Genomic DNA, 18,934 nt, shown 5'->3' with positions numbered 1-18,934 from the left:
GGGTTAGAGGACAGAAGTTAATTATATAGCAAATGGTTACTAGGTCTAGAGGTTAAGTTTTAGGGCCAGAGTTTGGCCATTGTTACATTATAACCCAGACAGCACTGAGCGCTTCAGCATTGTGCTGATTTGCATACATGCGCGTGTGTTGTGTAGGTGTAGACATGCGCCTCTGCATATTAATGACTGTCGTGAAATTCTGAAAGAGGTCCATGTCCCTTCGTCTTACTTTGAAGTCAGTACTGACAGGTACAGGTGCTGGTTTGCAGGGCAGCCCTCTGCACACCCCATCGACAGCTGGCAAGAGATCCCATCTCCCCTCCTTGCCGACTGTCATCATCTGCTCGATGAAGCTTGTAATCCCTTTGCTACGATTAGAACCGAAGCTCAGACTACTGATACCCCTGGAGGAAGTGCTGCATAGGGACTGGAATCCACATGGACCTGCAAATGCCTGGCCTTCGATCTTTAGCTGTAAGGCCCAGTGGTTGAGGAGAACTGTAGTGGGCCAGGTGGAGGGAAACAGGAATGGCACCAAAATGGGGAGGGGTTTATTTCCTTCTCAGCCTTGGATCCTAGGATCCACTTTCATCAGCAAGAAAGCAAAGAATGTGTTCCAAGAATGATGCTTTTGAAGATTTTTGTCTCCTACTTTAGAAAAAGGTGTGATCCCAGGTGGTATCGGCCCGTTTCTATAGCACTTGTCTTTGAGGAACTGAGACGCTTCAGGTCTCCACGGCAGGTTCGCGGTCCTCCACTTCACACTGCATAGATATCACACAGCTGAGGTCACCCACTGCCAACCGAGGACAGGCCCCAGGGCCTTAACCCAAGACCCAAGTGATCTACAGCTACTGCAGCCTTGAGTTAAAGATGAACCCCACTTAAGCAGAACCACTCCAGAAAAATGTCAATGTGTGATAAATTGGGGAATGCTTAGTTACTTTATTATCTCCCTTAATCTCCCTCTCCTAAAATAAGAATTTTTGTTTAAAATCTGAGCTCTGTTAATGCATTCAGGCTCTGGTTGAATTTCTCAAACAGCAGCAATAGGAACAAGTCTAAGACTAGACATAATGCACTCGCAATGCAAGACATCTTCTACCTCCGGCAGCCCCGGCCAGAGAATCAGGAAATTTCAAGCTGCAAGGAACCGTGGAGAACTGGGCTGGAAGGGGCCCCTGAGCTCAGAGGTTTAGTCAGCAGCCCAAAGTCACTGGTTAGTCCATGTGAGAGATTTCAAGTAGGATTCACTCCTGAGGCCTCTTCCCCCAGACCCACGGCCACTGATGAAGCAGGGAAGTGTGTTTTTATGAAATGCCCACATCATGTCACCCCTAATTTCTTTATGTGGTAAGGCTAAAATTCTTAAGTGTCCCTATGGCATGGCTCCACACCCTCAGCCCAGCCATCGAGATAACATGCCCTTCAGCTGGTAATGGCCCCTATCCTCTCCCCACTCCTGCCGGTTCCCAGGAACCCCTGCCAGTGGAGAGGTCAGGGGAGTCAGCCTCCCATTGCTGTTCTCCTGGTGTAAGTGACTATTTACCCTAGATGAGGGACTGTTCGAAGGCTGGTCCAGAAGGGAGTTCATTCTGGCCAATTTGCCTCAGTATGACCCACATCCTTCCTGCTGGTCAAAGGGGAAAAATGTGCAGAAAAGTCGGCACCTCAGAGGATTTGGAACTTCTCCTGTTGTGGGATTGGAAGACAGCCCCACCCTCCCACAGAGGCCTTGCTTCTCCCACATGCTAGTGAGCAGACCCAGTCTTCCTCCCCCACACCCCCCGTCTCATCAGACAGTGCATATCAGACAATCCCTCCAACACTGCAGGACGTGGCCCATTACTGGTGCCTCTGTAAAGGTGCCAGGTTAAAATCAGTCAGTGCAAGCGGGAAGGCAGATCTCATCTAATGCTGTTTGTGTTTACTCCTGTTACACGAACCTGTTTCGTTGATGAATTTTACAATTGGCCCCAGGCTCCAAGCAAGATTGAGCTTACCCTAGGAGCACTGGCTGAGGGGTAGAATCAGTCAGGGCGGAGCCCAAGTTGGGACAGCCCTGGGCCCCACCTGTACCTGCAGGTTAGCTTGGCCTCTCCTGACCAGCAGCAAAATGGGACCAGGCACGTTTTTCTGCTTTAAGCATCACAGAATCAGTCTCGGAGAAGAGCTGAGAGAGCAGCATTGACTGCTGTCCCCGTTCAGGAAACCTGCTGTGTGGCCAGGGGCCAAGCCAGAGTTACCCACTAGCCCCAGGTCAGGGCTGGAAATGGAAATGGTAGGGAGAGCTTTCAAGAAAGCCTTCAGGGCTGAGCCTCAGACTTACCAGTTAGCACTGGAGTAGTTTTTCCTCCCTCAGCCTGTGAGAACAACTTGGGACTATCAAATATTATGCCTAACCCTCCAGCCTCATCTTGGGGATCACTTTTCCCCTCATTTAACCTTCAGTGAATAAACCACTTTTTTGTTTCACCTTGGGAGCATCATAGGCTGTTCTGCCTGGAATTCTCTGCCTAGGCAATGCCTGCTTATCTCTCAGGCTTCAGCATGAAAGGCCCTTCCTTAGGGAAGCCATCCCTGCCCAGCCTCTGGGCCTGTGCTGTCCAATGTGGTGGCCGTTAGCCACATGTGGCTATTCACATTTAACTAAAATTATAGAAGTTGAAAAACTCGGTTCTTCAGTTGCACTGTCCACATTTCAAGCGTCCAGTAGCCGCCCACGACTAGGGGCTACCGTATTGGATAGCACAGACAGAAACACGTCCATCACCACAGAAAGGTGAATGGGCCGCGCTGCCCTAAACTACATCAGGCCACATGGTTACCCTCAGAGCGCCTCTAACACCCTTACTAGCACATCTCACAGTGTTACTTTCATTTGTGTGGAGTGTTTAGTTTAGTTTTGTGTTTTTTACTAATTTGTGCCTTCCCCAACGATCAGCTCCACGAGTGCAGAGACGACGCCGGCACAGAGCATCACTGCAGCTGCAGCGCTGTGCGTGGCAGCTGGGGGCCCAGGAGGCATCCCACAGATTATCAGATGAATGAGTTCATACAGGGCGGTGTCTCTAATGCAACAGCAGCCCACTTGGTAACTTCTTCCTAAAGCTGTGAGCTGAGAAAACACTTGTATCCCCCGATCCTCTTGTTCTTTAATTACATAATGAGAACTGTAGGAGGAGGGTTTCCCTTTTTGCCTTTACCACCTGCTGGCCCAGAGCTGAATTTTGTTCTAACAGCAAGACCCCCCTTCACCTCAGTTTTCCTGGGAAAATTCTTCACTCCTTGTACTGCTTGGTTCTAATCAGTTTACCTTCATGTGAAGAATTGTGTTGTATCTGTGCCACTTTCTGCCACTCTCTCAAAACCTTTTCCGAAGTATGCAAACCAAACAAGTAGTATCTGCGACTGCAGGCCACTGTCTGCTCTCTCTCTGCGTGGAAGAGACGTGGCAACACACATGGCAGGCATCCCAACAGGCCCATTTTGGCTTCTTCCTGCAGAAGAGGAGTGAGTGGACTCTGGGGAAAAAGATTTAGGTACCCATTATATCCTTCCAGATAAGTCACAGCACAGCAACCCGTCCTAGGGAGGCTCCTAGCTTCCAGGAAGTCAGAGAAGGCTCAGTGGGCTGGGGAGAACATTCCCACAATCCCCACTCCGCAGGCCTCTTCCCTCCTGAGAGCAAGGGTGAGCAAAGCTCTCCTGCACCCAGTGGGTAACGCTGAACCTTGCCTCCCCCGACCCCAGGGCAGCCTCGACCAGCTGGATGAGGTGGCAGCACTGATTGCCGCCACAGTCCATGACGTGGACCACCCGGGAAGGACCAACTCTTTCCTCTGCAATGCAGGCAGTGAACTTGCTGTGCTCTATAATGACACCGCTGTCTTGGAGAGTCACCACACAGCCCTGGCCTTCCAGCTGACGGTGAAGGACAGCAAATGCAACATTTTCAAGCACATTGACAGGTTGGTTGTACTTGCGCTCCTGTGCTCAGGTTTGTGAAGTACAAGTATGACACTGTCATCCCTAACTTCTCCACGTACTTGGCGGCCTCTGAGGGGAAAGGAGAAGGGGCAGCAGCTTGTTCCACTGTATCAGAGAGTAAAGTAATACCCTGGCCCTTGTACCCTCAGTTGTTCTTTCCAGACTTTCATCTTTTTAAATCTCACTTGGTCTTCAATGAGTTCATGAAAATGTTTTATACACAGCAACTCTGTAAATACTGATTATATAACTAATTAGTAGATATTTTTACCCTCCTAGGAGGAGAGGCCATCTTTTGTGTAATTCAAGAAAAGTATATCCTTCCCTGTCTTTCCCCAGCTTGATTTGTGGCCACTTAAAACCCTTACTCAGGAGGAGAGTGTTCTACAGGTCCCAGCAGGGCCGCTGGAGCCCAGCGGGTGGGCAGGTTTCCACCTCTTGCCTGCCACAACCCTGTAGTCGGGCCATGCTTACTACCACATGGCACCAGCCAGGCTGGAGGGCAGTCCCCTGGGAGAGGGCAAGTGCAGAGGGCACAGAGCTCAGTCAGGCCTCACGGCCCACTTGTCAACATGAACCTATCAGTTTGGTCTCTAGAAATCTGAGAAATATGGAGAACTGTTATTCTGCCTTCCAATTAAATTTCATCAGTATCAAAAGGATTGTTTTTAGAACTCTCACACACAATTCGTTCCAATAGTCAATTTTACTCAGGTCCCCATTCTGGCTCTTGAAGTTAGAAGATAGGAAATGGACAATAATTTTGGGTAGGGTTGTTGTTCCATTCATTACAACTTCTAGTTGTAATTTAGAGAATTACTTATTAATGAAAAAACATTCTTCCATACTGAGAAAGCATTCTTCCAATGCCATCATTGGAAGAAATGACAATTCTCTGCCTTGAAGGAGGACATTTGGTCCTGTCCAAAACATCCATACCAAAAGGTCCTTGAAATTCAGACCTGTCTGAAGTGTGCAAAGCTAATATAAATCCTGCTCTTCCGTGATGTTCGAACCCCAACCCTCCTCCCTGGCCCCACGTGCCATGACCAGCTAGGCTACCAATGCAAAAAGGGTTATTACCAGCTGTAGCCACAACACAACTATTAGATCAATAAAATATGATAGTATTTTTTATGTATTAGTCCTATAAACCAGAAGTGTAAATAAACATTGAGCCACTTGACCCCAGGGACATATTCGAAGCATGGACATTTAGGCAGGACCAAATGCTCACTAATCATTCTGTATATGAAGAATTACTATGCCTGCATTGAATGCAATAGAACAGTTCATTGGATTGATGCACCAACCTTATAGGGAAGGAACTTGTCATTTCCTTCCATCTCACTGTTTTGATGTTGCCAAGAGAAGGTAGAATCACCTTGTAAAATAAGTGGCTACCATGTGACAAGTTACTTTTTAATGCATATTCATAAATCGTATGAGGAAGGGTCGGCTGTCAGTGGGGAAAATGGAAGTGTCGACAAGTCCAGGTTTAGTGGGAGGATAAGCAGGCAAACTTTTTTGGTGTCTGCACTTATTCCCTCACAGAGTGTGGGAAGTGTGGGGAAGTGGCAGCGGAGCAGTTCTATTTCGGGACGTGATGTGAACAAGGCTCTTTGTCTTCTGGTTATTTTAGGAACCATTATCGAACGCTGCGCCAGGCTATTATTGACATGGTCTTAGCAACAGAGATGACAAAACACTTTGAACATGTGAACAAATTTGTGAACAGCATCAACAAGCCCATGGCAGCTGAGGTAAGCACTTCCCGTGTAGTAAGTTACATCAGAATGTATTTCCATTAGAGCCTCCTCTGTCTGGCCTCAAAGCATTTTCTGTCTTCAATGCAAGGAAATTATTTGCTTGAAGGTGGTAAAGAAGGGTTGACAGTGCTGGCCTTTCTTCAGGCAAGGACAGACGGAGTGTCCGCAGCAACTCTGAGCTCCTGGAAAGAAAGGTTCTGAGGCAGCCGCGGTGGCGACAGGAGGCGGCAGGCCCGAAGCATGTGAAGGGAGGAACCCGCAGACAGCACACTAGCACAAGCGGTGCTATTTTAGGGGGTCCAAGCCCTTCCTAATTGTTCTTTGAGCCGTTCGGTGATTTCAAAAATGGACATTTTAAAGATCTATATTCCTTCTATATCTAAAGACTATAGATGGTCAAACTGGGAGTGACTACTTGCAAATAAAAGCATAAGCTGTTTTTCCTCTTTAAAATTTACTGATGTACCTTGGACCCATGTTACAGTCCCTACAAACTCCAGTTTGGGGAGGGTGTGTACCAAGTTCACATCTCTCGTTTAAAATGAGATCAGAGGGGGGTTGGGAGAAGATGGCAGCGAGATAGGTGGGAGCAGAGTCCACTTCCCCTCAGCACCAGTGAAACACCTAGCTGATCTGAGGAGCAGAGCAAACAGCCAACAGTATTCCAGCATATATGAAGATCGGAGACCAAAGATAAAGGACATTGAAAGATCTGACGGTAAGAAGAGTGCTTAAGGACAATAAGGTCCCTGGGACCAGCACGGGGACCAGGGCAGCTGAAGCCCCAGCCTGGGCACAGGGTCTGCTGCAGGATTCTTGGGAGAGAGCCAGGCTGGGCTGTGTGAGAGGCCAGGTGCTTGTTTGGACCAGGGGGCTTGAATAGGAAGAATTTCTCATAAAGAAAGAGAGAAAATAGAGGCACTCAGCGGCTAGTTAGAGAACTCTCTGCAGCAGCCGAGGCCTCTGGCGTGCCTCCCCCCTCAGCCCCAGGTCTGTGAACGGGGGATTAGCAGCCCCAGCGCTCACCTGAAGCCTGGTTGGGCGCCCACAACTGAAACCGCGGGTGGGTGCATACCCCAATCAGTGGCCTGGATGCCCACAACTGAAACCCTGGGTGGGCGTGCAACCTGATCAGCGGCCCAGCTACCCCGGCCCAAAGCCAGGGATCAGTGTGCATCCAGCTCAGCGGCTCGGCTGCCTGGGCGCACAGGCCCAAAGTGCCTGGGTGGGTGCGCACCTGGATCAACGGCTGGCTGCGCCGGCGCACAGGCCCAAAGCCGGGGATCGGTGCTCAACCCGATCAACAGCCTGGCTGCCCTGGCTGCCCATGGGCGACCACACCTAAAGCACCAGTTCAGAACAGCTCCCACCTAGCCCCTGCACACAGACCCCTGCAGGGCCTACTCGCTCTCCAGGAGGAAGGCAGAATGCCCAGCAGAAAGGAGCTGCAGGACTAGGGGAGACTGCAGTCCCCGGAAAGACTTGACCCAATAGGTGGCTGAACTACCCTGAAGGAGCACCAAGAGCTCCTAGCATCTAGGACAGCAAAGAGCAGGAAGGTGGAGTGTGAGTTGCCCCTAACTGGGGCACCTCAAGGACAGCACAACTGGCGAACTAAAGGCCTAGTGGGGAGCAGAAGGACCCTGAGGAACTGGACTGGAGGCTGAACAACAGCGAAGAGTGTGGCTCAGAAAGGGAGAAAAGTGAAACCAATCCCTCCAACCACCCCCTCCCGTTTCACAGACAGGAAGACCAGCAGAACTAACCTGACTGGTTTAAAGCCTGCAAAAGACTTTTTTTTCTCCTTTTCCCTAAATTCCTTCTTCCTTTCTGTCCTTCTTTCTTTTTTTATTCCTTCTTCCTGCATTGTTTATTTATTTATTTTAATTTTTGTTAAAACTCCTTATCTTTCCTCTGATCTTTTTTTATCCTTCCTTCCTTCCTTCCTTCTTTTTTTTCTTCTTCTCTTTTTCCCACAGGTGAGACAATAAAACCTGGAGCTCTAAAAGACCAGAGTTAGATCCTGTTAGAACCATAAACGTCAGCTCAAGACTAGTGAGCACAGGAGGTTAAGGAGACGGCACTACTGAATCCCACTGGCATTCTACCATAGAAGTTCATACCATAAGCCAAGGGAGTCAGATCAAATTAAGCAACAGAGGCTAACAAGAAGAGTCTCACAAACAATGGGAAGACAAAGAAACAATCCCCAAGTGAAAGGAAAGGAGGAAGCCTCAGAAAGAATGCTAACTGAAAAAGAGGCAAGTCAACTATCAGATGCTGAGTTCAAAGCAATGGTTATCAGGAAGCTCACTGAACTCACAGAGAACTTCCAGAAACTACAGGGAAACTACAATGAACTCACTGCAAAGTATATCAACATGAAAAAGGAAATAGAAACTATCAACAAGGGCCAAGAGGAAATGAAGAATACAATTTCTGAACTGAAGAACACAGTAAAATGAATCAAAAGCAGGCTTGATGAAGCAGAGGACCAGATCAGCGAACTGGAGGACAAGGTAGAAAAAAGCACCCAGAATGAGCAAGAAAAGGAAAAGAGGCTCAGAAAGAATGAAGAGGGGTTAAGGGAAATGCAGGACAACATGAAACGCAATAATATCCGTATAATAGGGATACCAGAAGAAGAAGAAGACCAAGGGATAGAAAACCTGTTTGAAAAAGTAATGATGGAAAATTTCCTTAATCTGATGAGAGAAAAAGTCACACAAATCCAGAAACACAGAGAGTCCCAAGCAAGAGGAACCCAAAGAGGCCCACTGCAAGACACACCATAATTAAAATGGCAAAAATCCAAGACAAAGAATCTTAAAGGCAGCAAGGGAAAAAAAGGAAGTAACATACAAGGGAGCCCCGATAAGATTAGCAACTGACTTCTCAATGGAAACGCTCCAAGCCAGAAGAGAATGGCAAAAAATATTCCAAGTAATGAGAACCAGAGGACTGCAACCAAGGCTACTTTACCCAGCAAGGCTCTCAATCAAGATAGAAGGCCAAATAAAGAGATTCCCAGACAAAAGAAGTCTAAAAGAATACAGCTCCACCAAACCAGCTCTGCAAGAGATGCTAAAGGGACTGCTTTAAGGAAAGGAAGGAAAAGAATAAGAGAAAGGAACACAGGTATGAAAAAATGGCAATGAATAACTACCTATCAATAATAACCTTAGACATAAATGGATTAAATGCTCCAATCAAAAGACATAGAATAGCTGAATGGATAAGAAAATATGACCCACACATATGCTGCCTACAAGAGACCCACCTCAGGACAAAAGACCTACACAGACTGAAAGTGAAGGGCTGGAAACAAATTTTCCAAGGAAACGGACAGGAAAAAAAAGAAGGGGTAGCAATACTCATATCAGACAAAATACACTTCAAAAGGGCCATAAAGAGAGACCCAGATGGTCACTTCATAATACTCAAAGGAAGAATCCACCAAGAAGACATAAACATTGTAAATATATATGCACCCAACATAGGAGCACCCAAATACATAAAGAAAATCTTGGAGGACTTCAAGAAAAATATTGACAGCAACACAATTATAGTAGGGGACTTTAACACCCCACTGTCAAAAATGGACAGATCTTCCAAACAAAATGTCAACAAGGATATTGTGTCATTTAACAATACCCTAGATGAAATGGACTTAACTGATATATATAGAGCCTTTTATCCCAAAGAAGCAAAATACACATTCTTTTCAAGTGTCCATGGAACTTTTTCAAAGATAGACCACATGATAGGACACAAAGCAAGCCTCAACAAACTCAAGAAAATTGAAATCATATCAAGCATTTTCTCTGACCACAAGGGTCTGAAACTAGAAACCAACCCCAAAGGAAAAAACCCCAAACACTCAAAATCATGGAGACTGAATAGCATGCTATTAAACAATGAATGGGTCAAGAACGAGATTAGGGAAGAAATCAAAAACTTTCTGGAAACAAATGAAAATGAACTCACAACAACCCAAAACCTATGGGACACAGCAAAGGCAGTCCTGAGAGGGAAGTTCATAGCAATACAGGCCTACCTTAAAAAGAAACATTTCAAACAAACAACCTAACCCTACGCCTACAAGAACTTGAGGAACAACAACAAAGACAGCCCAGAGCAAGCAGAAGGAAGGAAATAACCAAGATCAGAGCAGAGTTAAATGACATAGAGACTAAAAGCACAATTCAAAGGATCAATGAATCCAGGAGCTGGTTCTTTGAAAAGATAAACAAAATCAACAAGCCCTTAAGCAGGCTCATCAAGAAAAAAAGAGAGAGGATCCAAATAAACACAATTAGAAACGAAAGAGAGATTACAACTGATACCACAGAAATACAAAGGATTGTAAGAAATTACTACGAAGAACTGTATGCCAAGAAATTTGAAAACCTAGGTGAAATGGACACATTTCTAGAAAAATATAATCTTCCACAACTCAATGAAGCAGAAAACCTGAACAGACCAATAACAGCAGACGAAATTGAAGCAGTAATCAAAAAACTCCCAACACACAAAAGCCCTAGACCAGATGGTTTCACAGGAGAATTCTACAAAGCATTTAAGGAAGAGCTAACCCCTATCCTTCACAGACTATTTGAAAAAATCCAAAATGATGGGAGACTCCCAAACTCTTTTTATGAAGCCAGCAACATCCTAATCCCAAAACCAGATAAAGACACAACAAAGAAAGAAAACTTCAGGCCAATATCACCGATGAACATAGATGCTAAAATTCTCAACAAAATACTAGCAAACCGCATCCAGCAATACATTAAAAAGATCATATACCATGATCAAGTGGGATTCATCCCAGGGATGCAAGGATGGTACAATATTCGTAAATCAATAAACATAATACATCATATCAACAACAGCCAAGACAAAAATCACATGATCATATCAACAGATGTGGAAAAAGCATTTGATAAGATACAGCACCCATTTCTGATAAAAACACTCAGCAAAGTGGGAATAGAGGGAGCATTCCTCAACATAATAAAGGCCATATATGAGAGACTTACAGCCAACATCATACTCAATGGACAAAAACTTAGAGCTTTCCCACTAAGATCAAGAACAAGACAAGGATTCCCTCTCTCACCACTCCTATTTAACATAGTATTGGAAGTCCTAGCCACAGCAATCAGACAAGAAAAAGAAATAAAAGGCATCCAAATTGGAAAGGAGGAAATGAAACTGTCACTGTTTGCAGATGACATGATAGTGTACCTGGAAAATCCTATAGACTCCACCAAAAAACTACTTGACCTAATAAATGAATTTGGCAAAACAGCTGGATACAAAGTCAATACTAAGAAATCAAAGGCATTCCTGTATACCAACAATGAAACTGCTGAAACAGAAATCAGGAAAAAAAATCCCATTTGATATAGCAACAAGAAAAATAAAGTACCTAGGAATAAACCTAACCAAGGAGGTAAAAGGCCTGTACTCAGAAAACTACACAACACTGAAGAAAGAAAGGAAGACACAAACAAATGGAAGCATGTACCATGCTCATGGATTAGAAGAATTAACATCATCAAAATGGCCATACTACCCAAAGCAATTTATAGATTCAATGCAATCCCTATTAAAGTACCCATGACATATTTCACAGATATAGAACAAACATTTCAGAAATTTATATGGAACCATAAATGACCCTGAACAGCTGCAGCAATTTTGAGAAAGAAGAACAAAGCAGGAGGGATCACAATACCTGATACCAAACTGTATTACAAGGCCACTGTAATCAAATAGCCTGGTACTGGCATAAAAACAGGCACATAGACCAATGGAACAGAACAGAGAGCCCAGAAATAAACTCAAGTCTTTACGGTCAATTAATATTTGACAAAGGAGGCAGGAGCATAGAATGGAGCAAAAACAGCCTCTTCAACAGATGGTGTTGGGAGATCTGGACAGCTATGTGCAAAAAAATGAAACTCGATCACCAACTTACGCCATACACAAAAATAAATTCAAGATGGATAAAAGACTTAAATATAAGTCGTAACACCATAAAAGTCCTAGAGGAAAACATTGGCAGGAAAATCTCAGACATTCCACGCAGCAACATCCTCACAGACACATCCCCTAAAGCAAGGGACATAAAGGAAATAATAAACAAATGGGACCTCATCAAAATAAAAAGCTTCTGCATGGCTAAAGAAAACAGCATTATAAAATACAAAGAGAACCAACAGTATGGGAAAACATATTTGCCAATGATACCTCAGACAAGGGCCTGATCTCCAAAATATATAAAAAACTCACACAACTCCACTCCAGGAAGACAAACAACCCAATTAAAAAATGGGCAAAGGACTTGAACAGACACTTCTCCAAGGAAGGCATACAGAGGGCCCAGAGACATATGAAAAGATGCTCAGCATCACTAGCCATCAGAGATGCAAATTAAAACCACAATGAGGTACCATCTCACACCAGTCAGAGTGGCCAACATAAACAAATCAACAAACAAATGTTGGAGAGGATGCGGAAAAAAGGGAACCCTACTGCACTGTTGGTGGGAATGCAGACTGGTGAGGCCACTGTGGAAAACAGTATGGAATTTCCTCAGAAAACTAAAAATGGAACTGCCCTTTGACCCAGCAATTCTGTTGCTGGGATTATACCCTAAGAACCCTTAAACACCAATCCAAAAGAACCTATGCACCCCAATATTCACAGCAGCACAATTTACAATAGCCAAGTACTGGAAGCAACCTAAGTGCCCATCAGCAAATGAGTGGATCAAGAAAATATGGTATATTTACACAATGGAATTCTACGCAGCAGAGAGAAAGAAGGAGCTTATACCCTTTGCAACAGCATGGATGGAACTGGAGAGCATTATGCTAAGTGAAATAAGCCAGACGGTGAGGGACAAATACCATATGATCTCACCTTTACCTGGAACATAATCAACACAAGAAAAAAAGCAAACAAAATATAACCAGAGACATTGAAGTTAAGAACAATCTAACAATAGCCAGGGGGTAGTGGGGAGGGGACAGTGAGGAGAGAGGATTACAGGAACTACTATAAAGGACACATGGACAAAATCAAGGGGGAGGGTGGAGGTGGAGGAGGGCGGTGGATTCTGCTGGGGTGGGGTGGAGGGATGGGGAGAAAAGGCATACAACTATAATTGAATAACAATAAAAATTTTTTAAAAATAAAAATAAATAAATAAAATGAGATCAGAGCTCTGGCCATGATGGAGGTGTATGTGGAAACACTTGGCTTCCTTGCACAACCAAAACAAGGATAACAGCCAATCTAAAAACAATAAACAACCAGAAGTGACAGAAAAGCAAACTGCATGGAATTCTGACAATGAAGGCGTTAAAGAAACATTCACTCAGATCGGTAGGAGGGCAGCAGGGGCGGAGACAGGCAGCTGTGTGGAGAGGATGCAGGGCAAGGCAGGGGACTGCTCAGGAGAGGCAGGGTTGGCTGAACGGGAAACTAAAGACTCAAGCTAGCTGTAAACTACCGTGGAGGTTGTGACAGCAGGAGAAACTCCCAGTCTCACACGGAGAGTTTGTTGGAAAGTGGGGCTAGAGCAGAGCAAGCAAGCAGCATTGCTCCCTCTCCAGCCTCTCCTCCAGACAGTACCACAACACAGCAAAGAGGGTTGCCCTGCCCTGGAGAATACCTAAGGCTCTACCCCCTTATAACATAACAGGTGCACCAGGACAAAGAAATATGGTCCAAATGAAAGAACAGATCAAAACTCCAGAAAAAGAGCTAAGTGACAAGGAGATAGTAAACCCATCTGATGCAGAGTTCAAAACACTGGTATCAGGATGCTCACAGAACTAGTTGAGCTCGGTCGCAAAAGGAAGCAACAAATGAAGGCTACCCAAAATGAAATAAAGCAACATATACAGGGAACCAACAGTGAAGGGAAGGAAAGCAGGACTCAAATCAATGATCTGGAACAAAAGGAAGAAAAAAACATTGAACTGGAACAGAATGAAGAAACAAGAATTCAAAAAATGATGAGAGGCTTAGGAACCTCCAGGACAACTTCAAACATCCAATATCCAAATTATAGAGGTGTCAGAAGGAGAAGAACAAAAGCAAGAAATTGAAAACTTATCTGAACAAATAATGAAGGAAAACTTACTCAACCTGGCAAAGGAAATAGACTTCCAGGAAGTCCAGGAAGCTCAGACCAAAGAAGTTGGACCCAGAGGAACACACCAAGGCACATCATCATTCAGATATTCAAGATTCAAGATAAAGAATCCTAAAAGCAGCAAGAGAAAAGGACACAGTTACCTACAAAGGAGTGCCCATAAGACTATCAGCTGATTTCTCAAAAGAAACCTCGCAGGCAAGAAGGGGCTGGAAAGAAGTATTCAAAGTCATGGAAGGCAAGGACCTACATCCAAGATTACTTTATCCAGCAAAGATATCACTTAGAATGGAAGGACAGATAAAGTGCCTCCCAGATAAGGTCAAGTTAAAGGAGTTCATCATCACCAAGCCCTTATTATATGAAATGTTAAAGGGACTTATCTAAGTAACAGAAGATCAAAAACTATGAACAATAAAATGACAACAAACTCACAACTATCAACAACTGAACCTAAAAAAAGCCAAAAACAAAACTAAGAAAAGAACTAGAACAGGAACAGAACCAGAGAAATGGACACCACAGAGAGGTTTTTCAGTAGGGAGTGGGAGGGGAAGAATAGGGGGGAAAGGTACAGGGAATAAGCAGCATAAATGGTAGGTACAAAATAGACAGGGGGAGGTTGGGAATAGTACAGGAAATAGAGAAGTCCAAGAACTTATATGCACAACCCATGGACAGGAACTAAGGTGGGGATGCCGGAGGGGTTGGGAGGTGCAGGGCAGAGGGGAGATAAAGGGGTAAAATTGGGAAAACTGTAATAACAATCAATAAAACATACTAAAATAAATAAATAAAACTGCCCTCTGAAACCATGAAGCTGTTCATAGCCCGTAAAGTTACAAGAGCTTTTGCTCATTCCTGTGGAGCGGGAGAGGTTGCCTATGTGGATAGATGCACATCTTAAAAGTGACTTGACAATCAGTAAGGAGACCATCTGTGCAGGACCCATCACATGACCAGCAGGGACATCGATGCAGGGGCAGTGTCCACCTCACCTGTGTTCTGCTCCATCCCCCAGGAATCCCATGGCCCTGTGCCAGGGCCCTCTCCTTCCACAGAGGACTTATGCGAGCAGCTGGGGTTTAGAAGGGAAAAATTAGAGGGAGTCATAGAATTTAGAGTTGGGAAGTTCATCTCTGCAAGTAAGCCCCGAACTCTGTGTTGAGATTTACTACCTACTGCAGTGACTATCGTAAGCACTATCTTCGCAATGGTAAGTAATCAAGACAACCACCTTCAGAACATAATTCTGCCCATTGATGGTCTAATAAGTAGGTCCTGTCTCAAAAAAAAAAAAACAGACAAAAACCTTTAAAAGTCATGCAGTCTTTCAGCTTGGCAGGGCTTTGGAGAGCTAACTGTTTTCACACAATCAATTGAATGGTATCTTTGAAGACAGAGAGTAGAAATCAATCTTCCAGAGTTTGTGTAACTGGTGTGCGTTGCACGTATGTAAGCCTCCTCAGGGACCTGGCCACCTGGCTCGGAGCCACTGACATACATCACTAGGTTTGTACTAGCGTATGGCCAGTTTTCCTAAACATGCGAACACACCTGTTCCTGCCCGGGCCCACCTTCTACTCCTAGTACCCCCAAAGCGTATATGGTTCACTCCCTACTACCAAGTCAGGAGAGCAGCCAGGAGCACATAAGTAGACATACACCTTAAGAGAAAGAAATGAAGTAGGAAGAGGTGGGTGAGTAGGGATGAGACAGGTCACAGGAGGGAGCTGGTAGATATAAGAATAAATAAATGAAGGAATAATTGAAAGGTCACTTTGTTATTTTCCTATCTTTAATGTATTAAAAACATTTCTGCTTGTACACATTTCCTGATAAATCTGGGAGAAAAGCTCTCCTCCTTTAAGGTGGCACACCGGTACTAAACACAGAACAGGACTGCTTATCGCAGTCTGCTCTGGGAGGAAGATGGAAGTGTGAGAATAGATGGGTAGTGATAGGAACTTTGACCTTTTAAACTCTAAGTTTTTGTATTATTTGCAATTTTTTTTTAACAAGACTATCAGGGCATTATGGAATTTATAATGGGAAACCACAGTCACGTCTCAGCGTGCCCAAGTGATCAACACCTACTGTCTGGTCAGTTAGCCTTTGCAGGCTTCATCATCACCTTGAACTAACCCTTATCTGACAATGTTTTCCAGACCGAGGGCAGCGACTGTGAATGCAACCCTATTGGGAAGAACTTACCTGAAAACCAAATCCTGATCAAGCGCATGATGATTAAGTGTGCTGACGTGGCCAACCCGTGCCGCCCCCTGGACCTGTGCATTGAATGGGCGGGGAGGATCTCCGAGGAGTACTTTGCACAGGTGCGCTGGCCTCTCTAGGGCACCTTTACTTATCTTCGGGGAATGGCCCCATGTCATAGACCTCTGGGGATTCTCATGACCAACTAGTACACGAGTCCTCCCTGGAAGGAAATGGCTCACACCTGCCTGGACTAGACCTCTGGCTCCCTCAAGAGACTGATGTGGTTGGTCAGTAACCAAAGTCTCTCTAGGGTGTGAGGAATAAACTTAATGTGTGGAAGTATCTTTTCATCCTCAAATTCTTAGTTCCTGAACTTCTACAAAAACCAGGAAATCACCCATTCATTCATTAAGCTATTATCTCCATGGCACATTATGGGGAACACAGAAGCCATGGCAGCTCACAATATAGTAGAGAGATGTAGAAATAGATAGGTCTACACATTAGTAGAAAAAAGAAAAAGAAATATTTCTAAAGGAGGTATATTTTAAGTATGTTAACCGCTATGAGAGTTCAGAAGGATTTTTTCCCTAGATAAAAGAGGGGCTTTGTGGGTATGATGTTGGAGGGCTTTTTTTGGGGGGGGGAGTGGGGGTTAGAAATGTGGAAATAAGAAAGGACTTTCCGAGGGAACAAAGCATTATGAACAAAATGAGTAAGAAGGAAAATTCATAATTTTTATATAAGGAGAACAGTAATATCTAGTTCAGTTTGGCAGTACAAAACAGAATTAAAGGAGGAAGATCCAGAAAGTAGACTGCAAGGTGCCATTTGAAATACAGGCCTACTTCCTTCCGGAGAAGAGGCTCTAAGGTCTGATGTGTGTATTGTGTGTGTGCAGCAGCAGGACAAACACACGCGCAGTATCTGCAAGTAATGTATTGCCGGGGGGGGGGGGGGTCTACATGGCTGGAGTGTACCTCCAAGGAATGTACCTCAGCTATTAACAGCTGATGTCTGAAAGGGCAGGCAGGGGAGTGGCCAGTGGAGACCCAATACGTTAACTGCAGCTTTCAGGGCTGGGAAGAGAGCCCCTGAATAGGAGAGGAGAAAAGTAGGACAGGCAGCTCTGGGCTTACTAGAAAGAAGAGGGGAAAACAAAACAAAACAAAAATACCCAACTACTCCTTGAACAACAGTAGGTATTTGAAGGCTGCCTAATCAACTGACCTGTAATGAGGAAGCTGAGCCAAAAGCTGGTAAGAAGCTGTTAATGGGCTTCCTAGGACCCACAGAGGACTTGAAATCCTACTCCTAGTTATTCTCAAAGTACATGAACGGGAAATGGGAAAGAACCACCTTAAAGTTCTTTAATGTAAGCTCCCTGTTTAGATGTCCTCCCCCCTCCAAAGTGTACTACTGCTAACAAGCCAATGTGACCTAAAAATCGAAAATTACAAATGAGGCCTCTGATCAGCTGGCCTCTGGCTCAACACGCCATCAGGGAATGTGGATCTTAATATTCAGCTCAGTGATTTACAACCTTATGCAAAGAAATATTCACTCCAATGTACAAACTACTCATAGATTTACACACACCTTGTGCAAACTGCATGACCAATACCCAAATCTGATACACATAGTTTGTTATTCTTTTGAGTAAAGAGTCCCATGAAAAAAACGGCTAGTTCAGCTGAACGGCAAACGTGCTCTTCCCTGAGCCCAGCAGCGCTGTTGGGCAGCAGCGTGAGGGCTCTGTGTCCGTCCCACTGCGTCAGAGAACAGCAGAGGCCGATACTCAAAGGTCCAGCTTTAATAAGATTAATAATCTTACTGCTTCCGTGAGGGTGTTCTAGAGTAAACTGGCTTTCTTTTTAAACTGCAGGCGTGTGACTGTTAATAATACAAGGACCAGTGGTACAATTTGGTGCCAGTTCTTTGATTCATGCCAAGGCATCGGCAGTTCTACCCATCACTGTTTCTGTCAATTAGTGTTACTTGCATTAGTACTGTTAGTATTAATAATAGTATTATCAGTATTACTTTGAAAATAGTTTTGACCTTGCAATAATGAAAAGAGATCTCGGAAAAAGAGGGCATGAACCCCGATGGACCCTTCAGGAGAGGCTGTGGTAGAGCATAAGAGACCTGGAAGTCAGAAGACCTGAATTTGGTCACTGCATCTCACCAGCTGGTTGGCTTGTATTAAGTCGCAGAACCACGCTGAGCCTGTTTCTTCGTACACACAACTGGATGCTGACCCATTTCCACAGGGCGGTTCTGAGAAACTAGAGCGCTCTGTCAGTTCCTTGTGTGCCTACAGCGCTGTGAGTATTGTGTCTTACAGACTGATGAAGAGAAGAGACAGGGACTGCCTGTGGTGATGCCAGTGTTCGACCGGAATACCTGTAGCATCCCCAAGTCACAAATTTCCTTCATTGACTACTTCATAACAGACATGTTCGATGCTTGGGATGGTAAGACAGATTCTGTTTTGTCCACCACACAGAATATCTTGTTATCCTTTACAATGATTACCTTTAACAACACAGACTGCTTGTGGCCAGGTAAGGTGGGGTGCACGGGCACCTTCTGTGTCCCCAGCACCTGGCATGAATCTTGTGCACAAAAGACTCAATGGATGTTTGATAAATTGATAAACAAGCCTTTACCTCTTCAAAGGACCTCTTCCAAAGCTTACAGCAGTTTTATTCTATCACCAGAAGAAACTTAAGAACATAAAATGTATTAAAAGTCTATGCTGAATGAGATTCTTTTGGTAATG

General features: G+C 44.6%; 1 protein-coding gene across 10 annotated transcripts in view; it reads left to right on the top strand.

The window, feature by feature from the left end:
* The window catches only part of PDE8B (phosphodiesterase 8B), a 300,637-nt gene that overhangs the window by 276,012 nt on the left and 5,691 nt on the right, over positions 1-18,934 (top strand). For all 10 annotated transcript variants that reach the window (XM_045197875.2, XM_053912407.2, XM_045197874.2 and 7 more), the window contains 4 exons: positions 3,754-3,971; positions 5,633-5,753; positions 16,101-16,268; positions 18,497-18,626. In XM_045197875.2, coding sequence (XP_045053810.1) covers positions 3,754-3,971; positions 5,633-5,753; positions 16,101-16,268; positions 18,497-18,626 — 637 coding nt within the window. The remainder of the gene's footprint in view (positions 1-3,753; positions 3,972-5,632; positions 5,754-16,100; positions 16,269-18,496; positions 18,627-18,934) is intronic.

The sequence above is a fragment of the Desmodus rotundus genome, chromosome 1 (assembly GCF_022682495.2).
Source record: "Desmodus rotundus isolate HL8 chromosome 1, HLdesRot8A.1, whole genome shotgun sequence".
Classification (NCBI taxonomy): domain Eukaryota; kingdom Metazoa; phylum Chordata; class Mammalia; order Chiroptera; family Phyllostomidae; genus Desmodus; species Desmodus rotundus.
Note: the sequence above shows the minus strand (reverse complement) of the source record. Positions and strands in the feature narration are given on the sequence as shown.